This window comes from Somniosus microcephalus, chromosome 14 (assembly GCF_052327205.1).
Source record: "Somniosus microcephalus isolate GS21.2 chromosome 14, FLI_Smic_1.0, whole genome shotgun sequence".
NCBI classification, from domain to species: domain Eukaryota; kingdom Metazoa; phylum Chordata; class Chondrichthyes; order Squaliformes; family Somniosidae; genus Somniosus; species Somniosus microcephalus.
Genome location: NC_141000.1, coordinates 89206337 through 89233477, shown reverse-complemented (window position 1 = coordinate 89233477; position 27141 = coordinate 89206337). Strand labels below are relative to the sequence as shown.

At 46.7% G+C, this 27141-nt stretch overlaps 1 protein-coding gene across 2 annotated transcripts in view; it reads right to left on the bottom strand.

Moving 5' to 3' along the window:
• The window catches only part of cip2a (cellular inhibitor of PP2A), an 81922-nt gene that overhangs the window by 44415 nt on the left and 10366 nt on the right, over positions 1-27141 (bottom strand). For both annotated transcript variants that reach the window (XM_086006903.1, XM_086006904.1), the window contains exons 4-9: positions 19353-19462; positions 18717-18811; positions 13751-13847; positions 12304-12426; positions 10984-11129; positions 5116-5191 (exon numbers count right to left, since the gene is read on the bottom strand). In XM_086006903.1, the coding sequence (XP_085863029.1) occupies positions 5116-5191; positions 10984-11129; positions 12304-12426; positions 13751-13847; positions 18717-18811; positions 19353-19462 (647 nt within the window). The remainder of the gene's footprint in view (positions 1-5115; positions 5192-10983; positions 11130-12303; positions 12427-13750; positions 13848-18716; positions 18812-19352; positions 19463-27141) is intronic.

Here is a 27141-nt window from a genome sequence, read left to right as displayed (position 1 = left end):
GCCTTCCAAACTGTCGCATTTTCTCTTTCCACCTGTCCGTTCCCCCGGGGGTTGTAACTGGTGGTCCTGCTTGTGGCAATACCCCTAGTTAGCAGGTACTGACGGAGTTCGTCGCTCATAAACGATGAGCCCCGGTCGCTATGGATATAGCTGGGGAAACCGAACAGGGTGAAGAGGTCGTTCAGACATTTAATGACCGTGGCACTGGTCATGTCCGGGCAGGGGACGGCGAACGGGAAACGGGAGTACTCATCAATAATATTGAGGAAGTACACATTGCGGTCGGAGGAGGGGAGAGGCCCTTTAAAATCCACGCTCAGGCGCTCGAAGGGGCGAGTGGCTTTTATCAGGTGGGCTCTGTCTGGTCTATAAAAGTGCGGTTTGCACTCAGCGCAGACTTGGCAGTTCCTGGTCATGGTCCTGACCTCCTCAATAGAGTAAGGCAGGTTGCGGGCCCTGATGAAGTGGAAGAACCTGGTGACCCCCGGGTGGCAGAGGTCATTGTGGAGGGCCCGCAGTCTATCGATCTGCGCGCTGGCGCAGGTGCCACGCGATAGCGCATCCGGGGGTTCATTGAGCTTCCCGGGCCGGTACAAGATCTCGTAATTGTAGGTGGAAAGTTCGATTCTCCACCTCAAGATCTTGTCATTTTTGATTTTGCCCCTCTGCTTGTTGTTAAACATGAAAGCAACTGAACGCTAGTCAGTGAGCAGGGTAAATCGTTTTCCGGCCAGGTAGTGCCTCCAATGACGCACAGCCTCCACAATCGCCTGGGCCTCCTTCTCAACAGCGGAGTGTCTGGTCTCCGGGCCTTGGAGGGTTCGTGAAAAGAAGGCCACGGGTCTCCCCGCCTGATTGAGGGTAGCGGCCAGGGCAAAGTCGGACGCGTCGCTTTCCACCTGGAAGGGGATGGATTCGTCCACTGCGTGCATGGTGGCTTTGGCAATGTCCTCCTTGATACGGTGGAAGGCTAAGCGGGCCTCTGCCGTCAAGGGAAAAGAGGTGGACTTGATCAGCGGACGGGCCTTGTCCGCATAGTAGGGGACCCACTGGGCATAATAGGAGAAAAACCCTAGGCACCTCTTCAGGGCCTTGAAGCAGTGGGAGTTCCATAAGGGGACGCATCCGGTCAGGGTCGGGGCCGATGACTCCGTGTTCCACAACACAGCCAAGGATGGCGAGGCGGTTTGTGCGGAATATGCACTTCTCCTTGTTATATGTCAGGTTCAGGAGTTGGGCGGTGCGGAGAAATTTTTCGAGGTTTGCGTCATGGTCCTGCAAGTCACGGCCGCAGATGGTCACATTGTCCAGATATGGGAAAGTGGCCTGCAACGCATTTTGATCTCCCATCCGGTCCATCTCCCTTTGGAAGACGGAGACCCCGTTGGTGACGCCAAAGGGAACCCTAAGGAAGTGATAGAGGCGGCCGTTTGCCTCAAAGGCAGTATACTGGCGGTCCTCAGGGCGGATAGGGAGTTGGTGGTACACTGATTTCAGGTCAATGGTCGAGAAGACGCGGTACTGCGCGATCTGGTTGACCATATCAGCCATGCGGGGGAGTGGGTAGGCGTCCAGCAGGGTGTAGCGATTTATTGTCTGGCTGTAGTCGATGACCAGGCGCTGCTTCTCGCCGGTCTTAACGACCACAACCTGGGCTCGCCAGGGGCTGGTGCTGCCCTCAATAATCCCTTCCTTCAGGAGCCGCTCCACTTCGGTTTTAATGAAAACCCTGTCCCCGGCACTGTATCGCCTGCTCTTTGTGGCGATGGGCTTACAGTCGGGGGTGAGGTTAGCAAACAGTGGGGGGGGGGGTGATTCTGAGTGTGGAGAGGTTGCACCTGGTGCGCGGCGGGCAATTTGGAAGCTGCTGGCTGCGGACTGTGAGTGGGGGTAGGGGTCCACCGTACGCCATCGTAACACTTTTAAGGTGGCACTGAAAATCTAACCCCAGCAGGACGGCAGCGCAGAGGTCGGGCAGGACCAGAAGTTTAAAATGATCGTACACAGTCCCGTCTACTACGAGTGTCACCACGCAGTAGCCGCCGATGTCCGCCGACTGGGACTCGGAGGCCATAGAAATCCGCTGGTGCGCAGGCAGGACTGGGAGAGAGCAACGCCGCACCATGTCGGGGTGGATGAAGCTCTCCGTGCTCCCAGAGTCAAAAAGGCAGATTGTATCGTGACCATTTACCTTAATGTCCATTGTGGAACTGGCCAGCTGGTGCGGTCTCGCTTGGTCCAGTGTAACGGATGCCAGCGTAGGGGTCGGTGTGTCGCTGCGGGTATCAGATGAGGCGGTGTTGGGGGCCTGCTGCGTTCCGGCTGTCGTCCAAGATGGCGGCGTCCATGATCCCCATGTGGCTGGAGGCGTCCAAAATGGCTGCTGTACCGGTGGTTCGCACATGGCCGGGGAGGCCCAAGATGGCGGCCCGCATGGCCCACACGCGGCGCTGCTGGGGTTCGGGATGGCTTTGGCCCTGCAGACGCTAGCGTAGTGTCCCTTCTTCCCGCAGCCCGAGCAGATCGCGTTTTTCGCCGGGCAGCGCGCTCTGGGGTGTTTTGCCTGGCCACGGAAGTAGCATTTCTGGCCTTGGGGCACTGCTGTCTGGCCTTGGGACACTGCTGCGGTAGTTGGGCCGTTGCTGGGGTGGCACAGCGCTATGAGGCGGTCCTACCGTGTCCCAGGCTGTCATTCCCCGCGGCGTCCACGGTGCAGAGGAGTAGGCATCCATGCCCCGGTAGGCTGCATCCAATGATAGTGCGAGTTCAGAGGCCTTGTTGAGGTCGAGGTCACTCTGCTCCAACAGTCGCTGTCGGGTGTAATTGGATCTGTGGCCCGCTACAAAAGCGTCCCGGATAAGTTCCTCTGTGTACACGGCGGCCTTTACATCCTTACAACCACAGGCCCGGCCAAGCACAGACAGTGCCTGAAGGTATTCCACGGTCGATTCCCCAGGTTGTTGTTTACGACTCCCCAGAAGGTGCCTGGCGTACACTTCGTTCACTGGGCGCGTGTACTGGTCCTTGAGGAGCTTGATAGCGTCCGCATACGAGGTCGCGTCTTGGATGACCGAGTACACTCGGTGGTTCACTTTGGCGGTCAGGACATCCAGTTTGTCCTCGTCCGATTTGATTGCTGCGGAGGCGGTCAGGAATTTTTCGAAACACTTAAGCCAGTGAGTAAACTTGGCGGATGAGTCCGCCTCCCGATGATCTAAGTCCAGGCATGCTGGTGTGAGGATCTTCTCCATTATAAAAATTTTGTTAATAAAATTGATGCGCTATCAATTACTCATAAAAGACTGAGAGTTAAGAGAGTAACTAAAGGCTTTTATTAACAAAAGAATGAAGGTCTGCCTCGAGTGGTCGACCGGTCCAGAATACAAAGGGCTGGGGAGCAGTCACCTTTATACTAGGACTTGTGGGAGGAGTCAGCCGAGGCATGTCCAGGCATGTACACAGTGGAATACAAACAGTGGTTTACCACATGGTGCAAAGCCAATAACCTGACACTGGTGGCTCTGGAGTACCCCAAGTAACTCAGACACAAGCAACCACCACCTCATAGGTCTATAGTGTTCCTCAAACAGAAAGATGTCTCAAAACACTTTATAGGGCAGAGAAAAATAAGCTAAACAGAAAAATTAAGGAGTAAAAAAGTTTTGAAGAGGTTTTTGTAAGTAAAAAGAAAGACTTGCATTTATATAGCACCTTTCACGACCACTGGATATCTCAAAGCGCTTTACAGCCAATGAAGTACATTTTTGGAGTGTAGTCACTGTTGTAATGTGGGAAACGCGGCAGCCAATTTGCAAACAGCAAGCTCCCACAAACAGCAATATGATAATGACCAGATAATGTTTTTTTATGTTGATTGAGGGATAAGTATTGGCCAGGACACCGGGGATAACTCCCCTGCTCTTCTTCAAAATAGTGCCATGGGATCTTTTACATCCACCCGAGAGCGCAGACGGGGCCTCGGTTTAACGTCTCATCCGAAAGACGGCACCTCCAATAGTGCAGCACTCCCTCAGCACTGCACTAGCGTGCCAGCCTAGATTTATTTGCCTCAAGTCCCTGGAGTGGGACTTGAACCCACAACCTTCTGACTCAAGCAACCACCACCTCATCAGTGTGCTACTCACTGAGCCACAGCGAACACTGACAAATAGGGAAATAAATGGTAAAATGGAGGGATTTAGAAAGGAGTTCCGAAGGATCGAGGATAGTGACTGATACAATGGTGCGGTGAACAACCACCAACACAGCCATTTCTGTAACACTCCTCACATGCAGGAAAATGCCTCAAAGCGCTTTTTATTAAGGAGATACAGTGGACGTTAAGGATGTGGGAAATGTGAAAATGGGGTGGGTTAGGTTGGTGTTGGGGGTGGGGGGGGGGGGCGCGCAGGCAAAATCCAACCGAGAGAGAAAAAAAGTGTCTTGGAGTGGTTTTTGAAAGCAGGGAAAGAGGCGGCAAGGTAGGCTGAACTAGGAAGGCAGTTCGAGAGGACAGTTGTGTAGTGGTTGAATGAGTAGCAGAGGAAGTGGAGGATAAGAAATAAGCTGGTTTCAGAGGAATGGAAGATTGCTGAGGTCGTGTGGGAATGGCTATGGAGATTTGAAAGAGGTGATCGGGACCATCAGGTCAATTTATGGGAGCTACTGAAGCTTGGAAAGAATGAAGACGACAGAAGTGCGGATAAGGACACAAATTGCAGCATTCTGAATAGGTTGCAAACTGTGCAGGCTGGGTAGGAGAGCGTTAGAGAAATTGAACCTCGAAATGAAATACCTTCAGCATAACAGCACCGTAAGAGCACTACATGCAGGGAGAAAATGACAAGATGGAAAGAGAAAAAGTATCATATACATTCCTTTCTTTGAGTAGGGATAGAAAATTTCTTCAAGATTTGAGCAAGTTGTTCAGTTAAGTTATGTAAATTACAAAGCAAACACCATGCTGTAACAAGAATAGTATGAGCAAAACCACTTTCAAAGATAACATTCCAGCGGATACTGCAATCCCAGACTTCAAAACCCTTTCTAAATTAAATAAAAATGAAACATTTATGGTTACATTTGTGATACACCAGAGAATTAAATATCACATACCTTGGCTGCTGAATCTGAGTCCTTACCACGCAGAAGACCTAGTACTTGACACAGGCATGATTTAAAGTGTTCATACCTAAGATGAGAGAAAAGAACTTGAACATCAAGTCACTTTTTCAACATTCACCATGTCAAATTGTTGCTACCAACATGTACATCAAAAGTCTTCATAACTTCTCAATTTTTTCTATTGTTTTGAATTATGACAATACAATCACTACTAGGAATTTGCACTTTTGAGGTTTAACAATTTGAAAGGTAGGAAAGCAGCAATTACAGGCACGTACACACGATAGAATAAACTTTTACTTATTTCATTGTAGATTTGAGCAAAGAAACAGGGTTATGTTATTTTAGGAACCAGTGAACCATCTTGTTCAAAGTTAATTTATATTTAAAAAGGAAAGTCTTGTCATCACTTCAGTTATACTCTTAGCTAGTAGGGCAATTAAGCAGGTGTTTGGTGTTGGTGCCATCTTCAAAGAACTTACATATAGAAAACAAAATTCGTCAATTTTTCCAAAAAGTCAACCTAAATGACTACATTTACCACTTTTTAAAGAGTAAAGTACAGTTAAGGGAAATTCAAGACTGAACTTCAGATCTGTATATCTAAATTTAGAGTTACTAAAGGAAAACCAAGTTTAGAAAGAAAGAACTTCCATTTATATAACACCTTTCGCGACCTCAGGACGTTCCAAAGCGCTTTACAGCCAACGATGTACCTTTGAAGTGTAGTCACTATTGTAATGCAGGAAACAAGGCAGCCAATTTGCACACAGCAAGGTCCCACAAACAGCATTGAGATAATGACCAGATAATCTTTGTGATGTTGGTTGAGGGATAAACATTGGTCAGGACACCGGGGAGAACACCTCTGCCCTTCTTTGAATAGTGCCATGGGATCTTTTACGTCCACCTGAGAGGGCAGACAAGGTCTCGGTTTAACTTCTCATCTGAGAGATCGGACCTCAGACAGTAGCACTCCCTCAGCACTGCACTGTAGTGTCAGCCTAGATCGGACCTCGGACAGTAGCACTCTCTCAGTACTGCACTGAAGTGTCAGCCTAGATTATGTGCTCAAAGTCTCTGAAGTGCAACCTTCTGACTCAGAGCCAAGGCTGTTTAGGTTCCTCAATAGATTTATCTTAATATTTTGACAGTTCCACAGTAAATACTAGTATTGTTAAATGCAAATTTAAACATAATTTAGCCTCCCAATTAATTTGTATAATTGAAGTCAAATACAAAGAACAAACTTGCATTTATATAGCACATGCCACATCCCCAGGACATCCCGGTCAATAAATTACTTTTGAAGTGTATGTTATGTAGGGAAATGTGGCAGCCAATCTTAGGAACACGTTTCTATAAATAAATAAATAAATAATTTTGGTGGAAGGATGAATGTTGGCCAAAACATTAGGAGAACCCCTCTCTTCCTTGGATAGGACCATGGGATCTTTTACATCCACCTGAACAGGTAGACAGGGCCTCTCCCTAATGCCCAATCTGCAAGACATCACAGCTGACAATGCAGTACTCCCTCGGCACTGCACTGGAATATCAGCCTAGATTATGTACTCAAGTCTGGAGTAAGATTCGAACCTTAAACCTTCTGATTCTGAGGTAATAAAGATACATATCTCAGGAGTTTGAGTTAAGAGTTACAGAAAGCACAGAAAAATCTAAAAGACTACCAGCTGGGTGGTGCTGTACACACAGCCAGTGGTCAAGCAGCTCTGGATCAGTCTGAAGTGCTCCTCCTCAGTCTTCCTACACTACAACAGTGACTATGCTTCAAAAAGTACTTCACTGGCTGTAAAACGCATTGGGACGACTGGTGGTCATGAAAGCTTTTCTTTCAAAACGATTAAAAACATAATTTCTATTTTTAAATTTTCAGGTGACATACAAATATTTTGTATCAGTCTTTATACAGTAGAGGACACTAAGAATATCCCAACACTGGACAAACAGGGGGCTCTGGGGGGGGGGGGGAGGAGCTAAATATGATTAAAATCACTAAGGAAGTGGTACTCGGTAAAATAATGGGACTTAAGGCAGATAAATCCCCTGGACCTGATGGCTTACATCCTAGGGTCTTGAGAGAAGTGGCGGTAGGGATTGTGGATGCATTGGTAATCATTTTCCAAAACTCCCTGGACTCAGCAAAGGTCCCGGCAGATTGGAAAACTGCTAATGTAACACCCTTATTTAAAAAGGGTAGTAGGCAGAAGGCTGGAAACTATAGACCAGTTAGCCTAACATCTGTGGTTGGTAAAATTTTAGAGTCCATTATTAAGGAGACAGTAACGGGACATTTGGATAAACATAATTTAATAGGACAAAGTCAGCATGGTTTTACGAAGGGGAAGCCATGTTTGACAAATTTGCTTGAGTTCTTTGAGGATGTAACATACAGGGTGGATAAAGGGGAACCAGTGGACGTAGTGTATTTAGACTTCCAAAAGGCATTTGACAAGGTGCCACATAAGAGATTATTGCTCAAGATAAAAAAATCACAGGATTGGGGGTAATATTCTGGCATGGGTGGAGGATTGGCTATCTAATAGAAAGCAGAGAGTTGGGATAAATGGTTCATTCTCAAACTGGCAATCAGTAACTAGTGGTGTTCCGCAGGGGTCAGTGCTGGGTCCCCAACTCTTTACAATCTATATTAACGATTTGGAGGAAGGGACCGAGTGTAACATATCAAAGTTTGCAGATGATACAAAGATGGGAGGGAAAGTAGTGAGTGAGGAGGACATAAAAAACCTGCAAAGGGACATAGACAGGCTAAGTAAGTGGGCAGAGATTTGGCAGATGGAATATAATACTGGAAAGTGTGAGGTTATGCACTTTGGCAGGGAAAATCATAGAGCAAGTTATTATCTTAGTGGCAAGAAACTGTAAAGTACTGCAGTACAAAGGGATCTGGGGGTCCTGGTGCACGAAACACAGTTAGTATGCAGGTGCAGCAGGTGATCAAGAAGGCCAATGGAATGTTGGCTTTTATTGCTAGGGGGATGGAATATAAAAACAGGGAGGTATTGCTGCAGTTGTACAAGGTATTGGTGAGACCACACCTGGAATACTGCATACAGTTTTGGTGTCCATACTTAAGACATACTTGCTCTCGAGGCAGTACAAAGAAGGTTCACTCAGTTAATCCCGGGGATGAGGGGGTGGTCATATGAGGAGAGGTTGAGTAGATTGGGACTCTACTCATTGGAGTTCAGAAGAATGAGGGGCGATCTTATTGAAACATAAAAGATTGTGAAGGGGCTTGATCGGGTGGATGCGGTGAGGATGTTCCCAACGATGGGTGAAACTAGAACTAGGGGGCATAATCTTAGAATAAGGGGCTGCTCTTTCAAAACTGAGAGGAGGAGAAACTTCTTCACTCAGGGGGTGGTAGGTCTGTGGAATTTGCTGCCCCAGAGAGCTGTGAAAGCTACATCATTAAATAAATTTAAAACAGAAATAGACAGTTTCCTAGAAGTAAGGGGAATTAGGGGTTACGGGGAGCGGGTAGGAAATCGGACATGAGGCTAGGTTCGGATCGGTCATAGCCCTGTGGGTGGCGGAGCGGGCCCAGGGGCCGTGTAGCCTGGTCCTGCTCCTGCTTCTTGTGTTCTAATTCTGTGTTAGATTTCAGGAGATGGTTCTATTCACGGGGATTAGTGGAGACCTCGGGAACAGGCTGCCAGCTAGGAGCCCTTCAAGAGTAAATTGGGCCTGTTCCTGGCTGGGGTGGAGATCACCTCTTACAGAAGGTAAGTACTGCAGGAAATACAGGGACAGAGTGATCTCCTGGACGAGTTTCGATCGCCTAGATGGGTCGGAGAGGAATTTCCCAGATTTTTCTCCCAAATTGGCCTTGGGTTTTTTATCTGGTTTTTCGCCTCTCCCGGGAGATCACATGGGTTCGGGTGGGATGGAGAGTGAAAGTAGATTTGAGGTTAGGATCAGATCAGCCATGATCTTATTGAATGGCGGCGCAGGCTCGAGGGGCCGATTGGCCTACTCCTGCTCCTATTTCTTATGTTCTTATAGTCAATACTGAAGAGCACTGCAACAAATTACAAGACAACATTAATAAACTTGCAGAATGGACATATAATTGGCAAGTGAATTTCAACACAGATAAATGTGAGGTACAGGTAGACTATCCTTTATCCGAAAACCTCGGGACCAGCCGAGTTTCGGATAAAGGAGAATTTCGGATTTCGGAAGGTGGGTTGGCGGGGGTCCGCGGGGGGTCGTGCGCACGACTTACGCTGACGCTCAGCGTAAGTCAGTCGGCGTCGGGGCCGGCGGGGTACGCGGGGGGGGGGGGGGGGGTCGGCGGTTGTCAGGGCTGGCGGGGTCCGCGGGGGGGTCGGGGCTGGCGGGGTCCGCGGGGGGGTCGGCGGTTGTCGGGGTCCGCGGGGGGGTCCGCGGTTGTCGGGGCTGGCGGGGTCCGCGGGGGGGTCGGCGGTTGTCGGGGCCGGCGGGGTCCGCGGGGGGGTCGGCGGCTGGCGGGGTCGGCGGTTGTCGGGGCTGGCGGGGTCCGCGGGGGGGTTGGCGGTTGTCGGGGCTGGCGGGGTCGGCGGCTGGCGGTTGTCGGGGCTGGCGGGGGGGTCGGCGGGGGGTCGTGCGCACGACTTACCCTTTATCCGAACTTCCGCAACCAGAACCCTCTAAAAACCTTCGGTTTTTTCGTTCAGCGTAAGTCGTACGCACGACTTACGCTGAACGAAAAAACCTTCGGTTTTTAAGAGGGTTTCGGTTTTCGGAAGTCCGGATAAAGGGTAGTCTACCTGTATTACATTTTGGCAAGAAAAATAAGGAGGTCACGTATTGCTTGGAAAATAAGAATCTAAATGGGGTAGAGGAACAAACAGATCTCGGAGTACAAATACACAAATCACAAAGTAGTGACGCAGGTAAATAAGGCCATAAAAAGCAAACTAAACGCCAGGGTTTATTTCTAGAGGGATAGAATTGAAAAGTTACGCTAAACTTGTATCGAACCTTGGTTAGACCACACTTGGAGTACTGTGTACAATTCTGGTCACAACAGGATATAGAGGCACTGGAGAGGGTACAAAAAAGATTTATAAAGATGGTACTAGAAATGCGAGGTTATACCGATCAGGAAAGGATGGATCTTTTTTCTCTTGAAAAGAGAAGGCTGAAGGGTGACCAAATAGAGGTCTTTAAAATTATGAAAGGTTTGATAGAGTAGATAGAGAGAGAGTGTTTCCACTTGTGGAGAAGAGCAAAACTAGAGGCCATCAATATAAGATAGTCACCAAGAAATCCAATGGGGAATTTAGAAGAAACTTCTTTACCCAGAGAGTGGTGAGAATGTGGGACTCGCTACCACAGGGAGTGGTTGAGGCAAATAGTATAGCTGTATTTAAGAGGGGGCTAGATAAGCATACGAGGGAGAAGGGATTAGAGGGTTATTCTGAGGAAGGCGGCTCGAGTGGAGCATAAACGCTGGTATGGACTGGTTGGCCTGTTTCTGTGCTATATATTCTATGGAATTCTATGTAATTAAGAGGGTGACCTTTACTTCAAGTGCCTGAGGGTGGAAGAGATCTGAAATAGCTGATCTACATGAATTTTTTTAAATGACATTTTTAAGCTTGTGGCACATTTTTACAATTGTATTTTGCACAAAAAAGATTAGACTGGCATTTTGAACAGACAGTACTCTCCCTAGACTTTCCTTCCTGCTTAGGAATTGTAGACCTGCAGCCATTATGAGAGAAACGTAGATCCACAGCTAATGGTTCAAAAAATAGTTTGGAGCTTCCTGACCAGAAGTTCACAGGTGCAATTCTCATACAACAATGCCAGCAAAGAATACTCTACCTTTGGAGGAAATCTGCAATCTTGGGATTCTTAATGAGATCCACCAGCAGATCTACAGTATATTTTCTGGTCAGTGTTCCATCTCCGTTGACAAGAATATTAAATATAAGCTGAAAGGTCTGGTGAATATTCTTGGCATGAAACAGCTGTGTTTAAAAACAAAGAAAATTTAAGGGAGAAAATCAAAATGAGAGAATGAACACCCTGGTATCTCATTCTATTGACAAAGAACTTGCCTACAATAATTTGAATAGGTCACATTGCTTCTAACACGCAACACCTCTAAAAGCATTTGAGGAAGCTCTGTATGCTAGCAGGTCAATCGGTATTCACCTCTACTACAATGTTTTTAATCCAGCCCACACTGCCCCCTCCACCAATCAGCCAGATGTGCACCATTCACAGAAACCCACCACCACATTTAGGAGTCTCCAAACAGCTACAGTACTAAGAAATTTGTGCAGGTAGAATTTTGCTGTGCAATACAGTGCACACACTCTCACTATAGGAGCATTTTCCACTTACCCAAGTCCAGACAGCTTAAGTGCAGATTGGCAAATCTAAAGCTTAGGGACCCAGGTGTGTGTAGGGTTCTGCTCGAGTTTAACCAGCTAAAACTACACAGCTTACCAGCAACTACAAGCCTACCTACCTCGCTTCATATAAACTCTCCTACCCATATTCATGCCCACTCCCCTAGATCTTGCCATCTCACGTGGCCTCTCTATTCCGATCATCTCAAATCACACAAGGCCATCTCTGATCACTTCCTTGCATCCTCACCACTCGCATTCCCCCTCTAACATCACTTCCTTTTGTATCTGCCCCAGAAAAAACTCTGCCATCCAAGTCACTTAGAACAGAACTTTCAAACTCACAACTGTCTAGCCTTTGGCTCTCCATTCGCCACGATACTTCTGCAGCTACCAATCCGCTCAATCACACCCTCACCTCCAATGTCCTTGTCCCCAGTAAAACCCTTAATTTCTCTCACCCTGGTGGTTCCCTGGTCGCAAATTTGAACATTTATGGCACACAACTGGTTTAGCCATTCGTTGCCAAATCTAACTGGACCACATCGAGCAATATTGGGCCTTGCTCACTACACGTGCAGTTTCACGTATGCTGACAAGACGCAGCTCTACCTCACCACTGCCTTTCTCGACCTCTCCACTGCCTCGGTGACAGTCAGACTGTAATATTACTCAATTAGTCCATAAAATGCTTCTTCATTAACAGTTAGCAGTACAATGTATAGTAGTATAGGTTTTTTGACGAAGGGTCAAGAACTAGATCAATAAAAGGCATTTTAGATCTTACCTTCTCTCCAACCTCTTCATTGAGAGTTAGGCTTGCCAGTATAGAAAGTGCAAAAACCACCACAGTCAAACTACTGTGAGCTAAGAATTTAATAAGAGACCGATAAAATCCCTTTATGTAGTTCTGTGGAAATGACAACATAAAAGGTGAGAAAATTCAAATGAACATTTATTCAGTTGCTAATCAAGCACCATAACATCTATTACTGCAGTCTACTCTTAATGTGAAGTTTTTAGTTTGAATTATGTTAATTCAAATTGAAAATACAAAAAAACTCACTTTAAATGTCATTACTTAATTCAAATTCCATCCCCAAATGGGTCCAGTAAATTCTGCTGCTTAATTTAAATTTAACAGTGATAAATATCAAGCAGAATCACTGAGTGGAGACAGTAGTTTTGGGAGCAGATCAAGCACATGGCTAGCCAGAAGTACAAAACCCTTGCCATTCAAGACAAATAAAAGATCAAATATATGAAGGAACACCCTGGAGAAATGAAAGTCGTAGCACAGAACGTTAACATCCTACCACCATCCTCTCAACTTACTGGAAAATACAAAGAGAGAATCACTGCTGATTACAGGCAGAATTTTCCAGCCAAAAGGAAAGGATGAACACATCAGCTTGATCCAGTACCAGATCAGTTTTGCTGAGCTAGTTCAAGCAGGCCAGAACAACTAACCTTCCTAGGTTAAACAACCTTGTCTGGCCAGAAAAGATGAATAAAGTCACTGAAAAATTTGGAACAAAGAGTTTCTACATTGTGGATCAGCCACTTCAAAAACCACTGCTCAATCAACTCCAGGTCAAAACATGGGAAGGCAAGTAACCTGCATGTAGAAGCTGTCAACAGCTGGGTGCATGATAAAATTCAAGTTTTTAATCTCATTACAAGCCTGAAGACATCTTTAATGCTAATGAAACAGGCTTTAAAAAAAAAAAAATAGAAGGTCCAATCAATCAGAACATGAACGATCAAGTTCGCTGTTGCAACTGCCCTCTGCTTTCAATACATTGTCGGCATCAATAATGAAGTCCTGACGTCTGATCTTGACCGATACAATTAAGCTAGATGTTCTGATTATCCATTCTATTTAGCAGAGAGAATGGTTCAATTTTGTGGACAAATGTGCAGGAAGCAAACCACAATGAATATTTTGTGAAATGATTGAACTTTGCACTGCACAGCTTGTATAGAGCTCAAGTTTTGATTACATGCATTTCAATAGTTGGTTTGGTGTTCAATGGTTAAAAAAGTGTGTTCCTGTACGGTTTCATTAAAATTACTCTATTCAATGTACTGGACAATTTGATTTTTTTTGAGCAGAGCAGAATTTACAACTAATAGGAATAGACTCTACAATCAGATTTGCTGCAGTCATAATTTCAGTTTAGTATATTCCAAACAGAAAAAAAATGACATTAATGTATAAGTAAATTTCTTACCAAAGATTTTATATAGGCTTGAACAGAAAGGTTGTGACGACACAGGTTTGCCATCAACCCTAGACATGGCATAGTTAGCTCATCTTCTGGGGTTTGACTATATTAGAACAGAATTTACATTAATTAGCTCATCTTGAATTAATCCATTGACGATATTAAAGTGGCATCTTGCTCTCTGCAAAAGGTGCTAAAAATTAAGCTTGCAAATAAAAGGACTGGTTACATCAATGTCAACTGCAATGTAAATAACAAATTAGAGCTGATAATCATTTGGCTATGCAACATCTGGTCTGCTTAAGTGTATATATTGTAAAGCAGAACTCTAACTCCCTTGGAGAAACAGAACTGGATTAAAAAGAAGTTGATAAATTAAGATCAGAGCTACTGCAGAAGTTAAGATTGCTAACTTGCTTATATTTGGTGCAATTAACTAGTTGATAGAGTTGTTGTGATATGGTTGTATACTACTACTTTCTGAAAATACTGAAATGAGTTGCTTATTTTGTGTACAAGTTGCTGCAACTAAAACGTGGAATAATGTGTCATGGTAGAAAATAAACATTTGCAATATGAAATGAAGATAAAGGATGACTGGAGAATGACCTGACCATGCATAAGGCAATGTTCCAATCTGAAAAAGACAATGGCCCGTATTTTCCAATCGCAAGCCTCCCACGGGCAGAGGCCTGCAATCTGGAAAAATCTGCGCGCTTACCCGACGGCTCCCGGGATGTACACGCTTCTGCTCCTGGGCCTCACCAAACTTGAAGTGCGCAGGGCCCACGTATCCCAGAAGTGCATGTACAGGAATCCCGCCCCAACCGCGGGTTAGCCATACGCGAATTTCACATAGACGGTTTCCACTCTGCGACAATTTTTGTCAACCGCGGCAGTGAAAGTCGCGTATCCGCAGTTTTTAATTTAGGAACAAGGTAAAAAACATGATTTTTATGCTTTTTATATTCTTTTTTATTGTGTTTATAGTGAATTTGCCAACCACAGTTTTACTAACCACGGGGGTTTTCAAGGACGTATCCCCCGCGGTTGGGGAGGGATTCCTGTAGTTCGCAGCGTCCCTGGGATCACGTGGGCCATGTGGAGCCAATCACAGAAGGGAATCTCCCTTCATACATTTGACAGGAAGACCTGTCAAATATATGAATGGAGATCAATGAAAAAATAGTAAAACTTTAAATAATTTTTTTTTTTAAATCACATTTTTAAAATGACTTGAAATTACAATAAATTAAGCACTTTAAACAAAAATTTAATTTTTTGAAAAAAGTAATTAAAGTTTTTTTACAGGGCTAAAAATAAACAACTTTTTTTTTTTTTAAAGTATTTTTAAATGATAAATCAGTGAAACATTTTTAAAAACTTATCCTGGTAAAAGCAGGCGTAAGAATTGTTAAGGGTGTTCTACGGGCGGAGGGTCTCCAAAAAGCAGAACCATCCGCCCGCAGAAGGCAGGGCAGCCGGAGGATCTGTCAAGAGGATTCTTGACAGATCGGAAATGCCGGTTTTCAGCACATGCGCTGTGCATGCCTGAAACCAGCATTTCCAATGTCCCTATGGATCGGAATATCTGGGCCAATGGAATTGGAAGAAGTTCACAGGTGTGTGTTACAAGCATTCCTTTGAATAAGCAGAAGTTAAGGAAGGGGTCTATAGACAGTCAAAACAACTACATTTCCCATGATGCATAGTGTATTTAGGTAGCATAACAAACATGAGAAGCTAGCACGCTGAAGCCACTGCACTTCTGTTCGCTAGACTGGGTAATTATATCCGCTCTATATTTTACAGTGTTATTAATAAAGATTTAAGAGACAAGGGGGGAGAAATTCGGTTGATAGCGCCACCGATTAACGCCTAAAGAGGCCGAGAAGTGGGGTGCTAGCCAATTTCCGGGTGGGCGCAGGGCGCCTAGCGCCTCGCCCCATATTGAGCATGCATTTAGCGCCGGCGCTAAATCTTAGCGACCGCTCATGGGCGCAGGCTGATTATGACGTCATTTGAGTGTGCAGCGCCTTTTGGGCGCCCCGGACCGGAAATTCAGTGGCACCCCCTCCGTAGCGCCTGGCGCTAATAGTGACAGCTTACCTGGAACCTTACCAAGTCGCTCTCGGGCTGGAGGAGCGTTATTTAAAGGGGACTGGTGTGGTTTAAAAGCGGCAGCCATTTTTGGAGCACAACTTCCTCGAGAGCTACAAAGAGTTGCTGAGCTGCACACTGAGAGCCATTTGACCACTGAGCCAGCGCAAGCAGACGATCTTCAGCCTTCTGACCATCACCTTGCTGTTGGTGAGCCTTGACAACGGGGAACCTTCCTGTGGGCACTTATTATGGGGGCTGCATTGGAGGGGAACGTCCTGCTGCTGAATCATCTGGAAGGGGCAGAGACACTGGGAGAGGGGGGCGGGCATGGCCAGACGGAGGAGGGCCAACAGACGTCGCCACAGCAGACCTTACGGTGGCAGGGTTTTCCGACAGCAGTTTTCCTACATGAACATGCCGGAGGAGCAGTGTGTCAGAAGGCTGCGATTTAGAAAGGAGGTGGTGACTGAGCTGTGCCAGCTGCTTCAGCCAGATCTGCAGCCTCAGATAAGGTGCAGGACATCTCTGTTGGTGGCTGAGAAGATGCCTGCTGGCCTGAACTTCTACGCGAGCGGCTCTTCTCAGGCTGCGCGTCAGAGGCTGATCAGAAGTAGCTTCTAGGCCCCTCTCACGGAATGCTTGCTGCCATTCCAAGAACAGGAATGGAACCGGTCTGATACCCCCAAGCCTGTGAAGGGCAAGATGCATGTAAATAGCAGGCATGGCCATTGTAAATGAAGAAAGTGTTTCATTACACAAAATGCGGTTCCTTCAAACATGAGAAAGCTATGGCAACAGAAAGCAAAGCTAATACACTGACACATAACTGCCTCTCACACCCGGGAGACTGTCCAAAACATAAATCACATTCCGACCATCTTCCTTGGCCTTGATTCCACTGCGCCAACCAAAGCATCCAATGCCCCATCAGTGAGGCGTTCTGCCCTCTGCCTCACCCTTTCCATGTCTTGCTGGGCTAGTGCGCCACAGGTAGGCTCCCACCGCTTTGAAGGCCTACAAGGCAGTGAGTGTGTCTGGTGATGCCAATTGACCTGCCCCTTTAAGAGCTGGCCGGCGCCAGTGTCTCAGGGAAAGTGATTATTGACAGTACCCTCGCTGCGCCCCGCCGCGAAATTGGGTTGCGCCGCCGGGTTAGCGCCTTAAGAGTAGCGTGCAGCGCCTGATTTAGCAACGCAATCACCTTTAGGGGCGCTGCAACCCAATATCGCGCTAGGTGGCGCTAAACTTTGCGCATCGCCAGGACTACCGCCCCAAACGCGGCTATACCGAATTTCTAGGCCAATCTGTTGTTGTGAGCTTGATTATCTGGTGGCCAAAACCAAAATAATCTATCCTCGAGTCAGCAGTACAATTTTCTTTTAAATTCACGTTATAAATAATACTTCTATCTATGTGTTTTTCAATACAAAAATTGAAAAGTTAAAAAAGATCCAATTTCCCTGATGTTAGATAATGCTGTCCAATATGTTCACTTCCTGTTCTTGTTTGTAGCCATTTCTAATTTAGAATCATTGACCTTAACAAATGTTCCACTTAAGGTGCTCAAACATCAATTCTATAAGCCATGCCCGGTTTCTTTAGCCAAGAATAGGAGATAAAACGTAATAGCATTTCACGTTTTATATGCTACAAAACTGAACAGGAAAGGAAAGATGGGTGAGTAGGATATTGTAGGAGAGGGGACACAGCCTGGAGTTCTGGATTAGCTGAATGTTGTGAAGGGTGGAATCAGGGAGGTTGGTGTGGAAAGCATTGCAGATATCAACTGCAAAGGTGAAGAAGACATGGATTATATTTCAGCAGCAGTAAGGGAAGAGACAGAGGTGTTAGCAGACAATGCTCTGCAGATGGAAAATGCAATCTTGGACTGAATGTGAAGCAAGAAGACACCACTAGATTTAACTTTAGAGGACAGCACAGAACAGAGTTGAGGCCAGGGGCATGTAGGTGCTGGCGGGTGCATGAAGGATGGCTTCGATTTTGCTGACATTAAGTTGAAGTAAATTTGACTCATTCGGGCCCTGATGGACAGTCAGAAGTGCCACAAAGCTCTTGGTCGCAGTGGTAGATAGGTAGTTTTGGATGTCATTGGCCTGTACAGAGGCTTACCCTGTGCTTGTGTTGGTGACATTGCCGAGGAGTAACCTGTAAATGATGAATAGAAGAGGACCAAGAATGGAGCTCTGGAACATACTGGAGATGGCAGTATGTTTATGGGACAAGAAATTGTTTGAGAAGTTTTACATTGGCATAGATTTACATGGAACGACAAGAGAACAGACTGTGGAAGAAAGGTAGTCGAGAACAGAGTGCTCAATAGTGTAAAAGGTTAAGGAGGACGAGATAGAACAAGCGAGAATCATAGTCACACAAGATGTTTTCAGCAACTCTGACCAGAGTTGTCTTAGTGCTTTAGGTAGATTGGAAATCAGATTAGAAGAACTTAAACAGAATTCATGAAGGTGGTGAGCATGTAGTTGTGTGATTATAACATATTCAAAGATGCTGGAAAGGCTCAGTTGGAAGTAGAAGGATTGATGGAGGATTTAAGGAAGGATGATAATCGTTTTGAAAGGGTTGAAGACAATGATGTGACAGGGAGAAGTTGATTACACCAGCCAAGCAGGGGAAGTTGGACAGGCAGCAGTTTGGTTGTTGAGGGGAGGGGGAATGGAGGGATGGTGAGGGGGAATGAGAAAGCAGGTGACCATATCAAGGGGCCAGTAATATGGAAGTAATTGGAAATGGCGAGTAATAATTTCAATATGGTGGCACTATCAAAGCTGCATAATTCACGAGAGTTGTTCAATTCAGGTTGTTAACAGCAATAAAGTTATTATAAACTTACATATGTTTCACCAGAAATGCAATCAGTTCATCAATATTTGCACTACAATGAAAAACCCTGGCATTGTAAGTCGTTTTCTGTAGAAGCTGCAGGCTCTGTTGAAAAAGAAAGTGAAGTAATTTATTAAAATTCAAAACTGTGCAAATCAACATGGACCTTAAAAGTAATTAAACATAAATCCTTGGTGTTAAAATGTTCATATAATTACTTTCAAGGGCAAGAAATACCTGGCCACAGAACTGTGTGCTAGAAAAGGCTTCATTATGTTTACCTGACACTTGTTTTCAGAAATATTCTTTGACAGCTAATAAATAAACTTCTCAACTGGCAAAGTAACACCTTTGTTAAGCAGGTTAGTATTTAAAATCAGAAAATCCAAAACCCTTTACCCTGCTTTAAGGATACAACAATAGTTATGCTGGTTTGATGTCCTGTTTAACCCTTAAATACCATAGAAGGGCAGTTGACAAGCAGATTTTGGTCTGATATAGAAGGTAGTTTTAAAAATCCTTCTCCAAATTTCTTATAATTAAACATCTATTGATTTATTCCATCCTGGAATCCTCTCCTCTCAGCAACCACCCCACCCCCACCAAAACTACAAAAGGTAGATTGTCAATTATATTGGATTCATACCTGTAGTACAACATGCTCATTGGGGGTTGTACTGTTATGTTGAACCACGGCTGCAAGTGCACTGATAAGGTTGTATGTGTGCAAAGCCTCTCTGCTCTCAATGTCTGATGCTGGAATAGAAACATAAAAGAAAACATTGAAAAAAAAGGTACTGATCCAAGGTGCAATAAGGGGAAATAGTCCCATGTCAAAAATGTCCACTCCTGCAATTATCTGCACAATAAGCAGCTTAGTTCATATTAAAGTTCATTAATTTGGAAAGAAAAGTCTCATTTGATGTTTGCACTGTGACTTGTGTTAAACTGAAAGTCACAAAAACAGCTTTTTATTCAGAAATTTAAAAGAATATTCAAAAAGTCAGGGAGGGCCATTTTTAATTCAAGAACTCACTGCAGAAACACAGAAGAGAATGTCTCATATCTTTGGGTTTTTCTACTCTTATTGCTCTAGATTTTTCAGCATTCGCAATTTAGATTATTCACATAGGTGATTCCCACTTCCCTACAACTTCAAAAGTATCTCCAGTAGTCTCGATAGCCGAGTAGCTCCAAGTAACCTACTCAGGATAAAACGCACGGGGAGAAATTCAGTATAGCCCTGTTTGGGGTGCTAACTTTGCCGGGGCGCTAAAAGTAGTGCCCTGGAAAAATTAGCGCCCCCGCGCCGGAAATTGGTCGGTTGCGCCCCAAAGGGAAGCGGGGCGCTACTGGAGGCGCCCCGCAACCCTCTTGGGGCACTGCGAGTGAATATCGTGGCGCTACGCGCTGCGGTATTGCAGGCCTTCCTCCCCTTAAAGGGGAGGGGCCTTGTGCAGCACGATCTGGGGCCCAGCTGGGCCCCCGGGGATCGGGAGTGCAGGCAAGAGAGCCCGGCACCCAAGAGAAGTGCCGGGCTCTTGGAGCACAGCCAGCACTCCGCAAGGGGGGGGGGGGGGGGGGGGTGGTGTTCCGGAGGCCGGGGACGGGAGCGCAGGCAGGTGCTGGCAGGCGGCCAACAACAAAAATGGCCGCCCCGCACCTCGCCTTTAATTTGCTCCTCCCCGGCTGCAGGTACGCCACCCTGACCGTCGGACATAGCGCCCAGCGGTAAATCAGGGGGCGCTCCCGAAGATCGTGGCCAGGGCGTGAGTGGGGCGCTGCACACACCGATGACGTCATCGCCAGCGGCACAGCGCTACTGGCTAGCGCCACCACTAACCTCCCGCTGAATTTGGCGGGAGGGGTGAGCAGTGCCGTGCCCAGGTGCTAGTTGGTTTGTGCCCCACTTAGCGCCCTCTTAAGGCGCTAACGGGTGGCGCAACCAACTGAATTTTTCCCCCACAACCTTTTAATTGTTTTAACTGCTATATGTTATCCTATACTTCCTCAGGATTCTTCTATCCTTGATAAGCAGTAGAATATCACATCAGACCTTGTTTTCAGTTTAAAGGGTTAAGCAAATTTATTAAACAAACCAGGAACAAGCAACTACATAATAGCAACAAGATACATATTTATATTTGCAGCAGAAATTCCATTATTTAACTAGTCAAAGGAAAAACAATGAAAGGTAGCAATCAATATGCTATTCTTCTGTAGAGTATTTCATTTCTAGTATTTCTTAGCACTGTGGGAGCTAGTCTGAAAGAAATCCTTTGAAAGTTCCAAACAGTGTCTGTCTCTCTTTCAACTCAACTAGCTCCTTAAATACCACCGGGCTTGTTGTACTGAATAACTGCCTACCACATTCAAAAATAACCGGCTGCCATCCACGTAACTGAACAAACCTAAGTTTGTATATTTCTGAATGTAGCTGGGATATGGATTTTAACTGTAGAATCATAGGCCTCGCAATTCGGTATAGCCGCGTTTGGGGCGCTAGTCCTGGCGATGCGCAAAGTTTAGCGCCAGGCGCAATTTAGCGCCACCTAGCGTGATATTGGGTTGCAGCGCCCCTAAAGGTGATTGCGTTGCTAAATCAGGCGCTGCACGCTACTCTTAAGGCGCTAACCCGGCAGCACCACCCAATTTCGCGGCGGCAGGGCGCAGCGAGGGTGCTGTCAATAATCACTTTCCCTGAGACACAGTGGCGCCGGCCAGCTCTTAAAGGGGCAGGTCAATTGGCATCACCAGACACACTCACTGCCTTGTAGGCCTTCAAAGCGGTGGGAGCCTACCTGTGGCGCACCAGCCTAGCAAGACATGGAAAGGGTGAGGCAGAGGGCGGAACGCCTCACTGATGGGCCATTGGATGCTTTGGTTGGCGCAGTGGAATCAAGGCCAAGGAAGATGGTCGGAATGTGATTTATGTTTTGGACAGTCTCCCGGGTGAGAGAGAGGCAGTTATGTGTCAGTGTATTAGTTTTGCTTTCTGTTGCCATAGCTTTCTCATGTTTGAAGGAACCACATTTTGTGTAATGAAACACTTTCTTCATTTACAATGGCCATGCCTGCTATTTACATGCATCTTGCCCTTCACAGGCTTGGGGGTATCAGACCGGTTCCATTCCTGTTCTTGGAATGGCAGCAAGCATTCCGTGAGAGGGGCCTAGAAGCTACTTCTGATCAGCCTCTGACGCGCAGCCTGAGAAGAGCCGCTCGCGTAGAAGTTCAGGCCAGCAGGCATCTTCTCAGCCACCAACAGAGATGTCCTGCACCTTATCTGAGGCTGCAGATCTGGCTGAAGCAGCTGGCACAGCTCAGTCACCACCTCCTTTCTAAATCGCAGCCTTCTGACACACTGCTCCTCCGGCATGTTCACGTAGGAAAACTGCTGTCGGAAAACCCTGCCAGCGTACGGTCTGCTGTGGCGACGTCTGTTGGCCCTCCTCCATCTGGTCATGCCCGCCCCCCCTCTCCCTGCGTCTCAGTGCCCTTTCCAGATGATTCAGCAGCAGGACGTTCCCCTCCAATGCAGCCCCCATAATAAGTGCCCACAGGAAGGTCCCCGTTGTCAAGGCTCACCAGCAGCAAGGTGATGGTCAGAAGGCTGAAGATCGTCTGCCTGCGCTGGCTCAGTGGTCAAATGGCTCTCAGTGTGCAGCTCAGCAACTCTTTGTAGCTCTCGAGGAAGTTGTGATCCAAAAAAGGCTCCTCCAGCCCGAGAGCGACTTGGTATGGCCCATGTAAGCTGTCACTATTAGCGCCAGGCGCTATGGAGGGGGGCGCCACTGAATTTCCGGTCCGGGACACCCAAAAGGCGTTGCACACTCAAATGACGTCATAATCAGCCTGCGCCCATGAGCAGGCGCTAAGATTTAGCGCCGGTGCTAAATGCATGCTCAATATGGGGCGAGGCGCTATGCGCCTTGCGCCCGCCCGGAAATTGGCTAGCGCCCCACTTCTCGGCCTCTTTAGGCGTTAATCGGTGGCGCCATCAACCGAATTTCTCCCCCATAGAGTTATACAGCACAGAAAGAGGCCCTTCGGCCCATCGTGTCCATGCCAGCCATCAAGCCCCATCTATTCTAATCCCATTTTCCAGCACTTGGTCCATAGCCTTGTATGCTATGGCGTTTCTGTTGTGCATGTACCTTTAAGAGAAGAACTGATTCTATACTGCAGTACCAGCAGTGACCACCCCTGTATATAAAGCCATAGCAGTCTTAAGTTACCCTCTGTTCAGTAAATACCTGTTTTATTGTTCTCCTGCAGTCCGTGTATTATTAAGGCGCGGACACTACAGTGGCGACGAGCAGGTTTGAACTCACCTGCAGTACTGCATCACCTCACGGGGATCTTTCCCTGAGAAGAAGCTTTTGGACGTCGAAGTCAGAACAACAGGCGTCGACTGCGGGCAACCGCCCAAGGATCCATCGGAGTTCGGAGAGTTGCAGGAGAGGCTGTGGAGAGCTGGGCTTGGCTCCCCAGTCAAGGTGTTCCAGCAAATCGTGCTGGTAGCAGGTAGTGCGCTGAACCTTCCGGACTGCGGCGGGCTCGAGCTCGATCGAGTGGCTCTGCAAAGGGGCCACGCAGCGTCGTCGGGAGGAAAAGAGAGAGGGTGGAGCGCACAGGGCGCGGTCGGTGCTCGAGAACCGGGCAGCGTAGCGAAAATAAAACAAGGGGAAGGAAAAGTGAGACGCGCCGAAGCCGTGGGTCGCCGCCATTACCCTGCAGAACGCTAGGAGCAGCGTGGCAGCAAGGGGAAGAAGGAAAAGCACGGGAGGCACCATTTTATTCCATTGGGGAAGGAGGAAAAGCGCGGGAGGCGCCATTTTAATCCATTGGTGAAGGAGAAAAGCACGGAAGGCGCCATTTTAAATCATCCAAGATGCCGAAAAGTGGCAGTATCACTGCTTTCGACAACGAGGTAGAAGACTGGACCACTTATGTGGAAAGAATTGAAGTGTACTGCAAGGCAAATGAGGTGGCCAATGGAAAGAAGGCGTCGGTATTATTAAATTTGATGGGCGCGAGAACGTACGGCCTATTGCGGAATTTAATTACCCCAGCTAAACCAATGGAGAAAAGTTTTGAAGAGATTGTTAATATCTTACAGGAACACCTAAACCCTACACCGCTGCTGATAGCAGAAAGATTCAAGTTCCATAAAAGAAACCAGCACAAAGATGAGAGCAATGCTGACTATCTTACGGAACTACGCAAGTTATCGAAGCACTGCCAGTTCGGAGCAGGACTGGCAGACACCTTACGGGATAAGTTTGTCTGCGGGCTCCAGAGTGAAGGAACCCAGAAACGACTACTTTCGGAAAAGGACCGGACGCTAGAACAGGCTTTCAGCGTGGCAGTATCCTACGAAGCAGCAGCACGGGGAGCTGCGGAAATACAACAGAAACCGCAAGAATACAGCGCTGACGAAATGGCGTATGGAGCAGAAAAGTGCTATCGCTGCGGCAGAACAACCCATGATCAGAAGGACTGCTGGTTTAAGGACAAAGTATGCAGGCAATGTGGGAAAATGGGACACATAGCAAGAGTCTGCAGGTCGGGAAAGAAAACCAACACTACAAGAACTACTAAGGAAAGTACAAGAAAGTAAAGAAATTGACAGACAGTAGTTCGGAAGATCAGGAGAGTGATAAGGACTCCGGGAGCAAGAGATTAAGTTGTCTAAAGTTACACAACGTGATCGCAAAGGAGGATCACCGAACCATTTGGGTCACCCTCATGATAGCAGGGTCCCCAGTAAAGATGGAATTGGACACAGGATCAGCCCTAACTGTCATGAATCGACGAGACTATGAGCGGCTATTCCCACACATACCCTTGAAGGACACGTCCATTGTACTGAAGACATACACGGGGCAAAAAGTCTACCCCAGAGGAAAAATAAGGGTGCCAGTTGAATACAACGGCAAGGAAACACAGAAACTGTATCTATATATACTACCAGATGGAGGACCACCATTATCGGGACGTGAATGGATCCGAAAAATACAATTGGATTGGCATTCCATTCAGGCGCTAACTGTGACTGATAAAAAGGATGATGACGTCACACCGGGACTACTGTCAAAAATTCTAACTGACGCGAAAGAGGTGTTCCAACAAGGACTTGGGACTTTTAAAGGAGTAACGGCAACGATAAAAATCGAAGATAACGCAAACCCAAAATTTTTTAAGGCCAGACCGGTACCTTACGCGATCCGCCCAGCCGTTGAAGCAGAGCTGGAGAGTCTGGAGCGTTCGGGTGTGCTGTCCAAGGTGGACTGGAGCGAGTGGGCCACACCCATCGTTCCTGTAATGAAGAAATCATTGAGCAGCACGCCTGGGGAACCGAAGGTGGTTCGCATCTGTGGGGACTTCAAGGTAACTGTGAACCCAGTCCTGCACACAGTACAATATCCACTTCCACGGATAGAAGATATTTTCGCCTCACTATCTGGAGGGAAACGCTTTACAAAGATTGATCTGGCCCAAGCATATCTACAAATGGAGGTGGAAGAAGCATCTATGAAATACCTCACGATAAACACTCACAAAGGCCTTTACCAGTACAATCGCCTGGTATTCAGGGTAGCATCAGCCCCGGCTATTTGGCAGAGGGCGATGGAACAAGTCCTGCAAGGGATCCCGGGGACCCAATGTTATTTGGACGACATCCTGGTTACGGGCGAAAATGACTGAACACCTTGCCAACCTGGAGCAGGTGCTCATGAGATTACAGGAATATGGGCTACGAGCCAACCGCCCCAAATGCGAGTTCTTCAGGAGACAAATCTCGTATTGTGGCCACATGATTGATGAGGAAGGGTTGCATAAGTCGCCGGACAAGATTGAGGCTGTAGTCAAGGCTCCAGCACCGGAAAATGTGTCGCAACTGAGGTCGTTCCTCGGGTTGGTGAACTACTACCATAAGTTCTTGCCGAATTTATCTACAATTCTGCACCCACTGAACACCCTGCTGCAAACTGGAGTAACATGGAAATGGAGTGATGAGTGTAAGCGTGCCTTTCAGAAATGTAAATGCCTAATCACTTCAAAAGAAGTATTGGCCCACTACAATCCAACACTACCGATTCGGTTAGCATGTGATGCGTCTCCCTATGGCATCGGAGCGGTGCTGTCACACAAATTCCTTGACGGTTCAGAGGCCAATAGCCTTTGCGTCGCGCTCGTTAACCTCAGCCGAGCGTAACTACGCCCAGATTGACAGGGAGGCCCTCAGCCTGGTGTGGGGGGTGAAGAAGTTCAATCACTATCTGCACGGGCAGAAATTCACCCTACTGACTGATCATCAGCCCCTGGTCTCCATTTTTAACCCAAAGAAGGGCGTTCCGGTGATGACGGCGCAACGGCTGCAAAGATGGTCACTTTTTCCTAGGGGCACATCAGTACGACATAGAGTACAAGGGTACGAAACAGCATGGAAACGCTGATGGGCTGTCGCGCCTACCGTTGCCTACGGTAGAGGAAGCACCTGCAGTGGACCCTGTTGAGATATTCCATGCGACCATAGTCGAATGTTTACCTGTTACAAACTCAAGTATAGAGAAGGAAACCCGAAATGACCCGACACTCTCGGGTCTATGATTTGACGGTGAAGGGATGGCCAGCACATGGCGACTCACTGTTGCCAGCATTCTCGCCAAGGAGAGAACAGCTGTCAGTGTGCCAGGGGACCTTGATGTGTGGATCCCGAGTGGTAATTCCACCCAAGTTGAGAGATAGAGTGCTCAATGAGCTTCATGAGGGTAGGGTTGCAAAGGGGTGGAAAGTTTCCGGTAAATTTACGGAAATTTTCCACGGGAAGTTTAGCTTGGGAATTTTGCCCAATAAAGCACATGCTAGCATAATATTGTTTTTTTTGTATTTCTCTCTTTTTTTTTTCCCCCACAGGTCCTCTCTTAAAATTACTAACAGAGATGGAATCTTAATTATTAAGGAATTTCTTAATCAATATATGTTTATCTTCTTACTTGGCTTGTTTTAATAATTACAAGTTTTGTGTGTGACTGTGAACAAATGTGTACTGATTGGTTGGATGAGTGGATGAGCGATTAGCTCCTTCTATTTGTAATATTTGCATATCGAATTGTGATTGGCCTGCAGGCATCTGTAAGACTGCTATAGTTTTTTTAAGATCCAGGTTAGGGGTCCTGAGGGAAGTCATTTTGTTTTCTGCTGATGTTATGATGCAGTAAGTAAATCAGACTTTATACCAAATAAACCAGTTACTTGTTGAACTCTGTTGTCCTTCAATTTAAAATATACAAAATAATACACTATTGGTGATGTAGCGTCGTGTGTGTTACAGGTCATGCTTCCATCACATGGAGCATCAGCAAAAATGTACTCACCCGGTTGCAATCGTGCTGATCGACCGCAGTTCGACACAGAGATGAATGCCC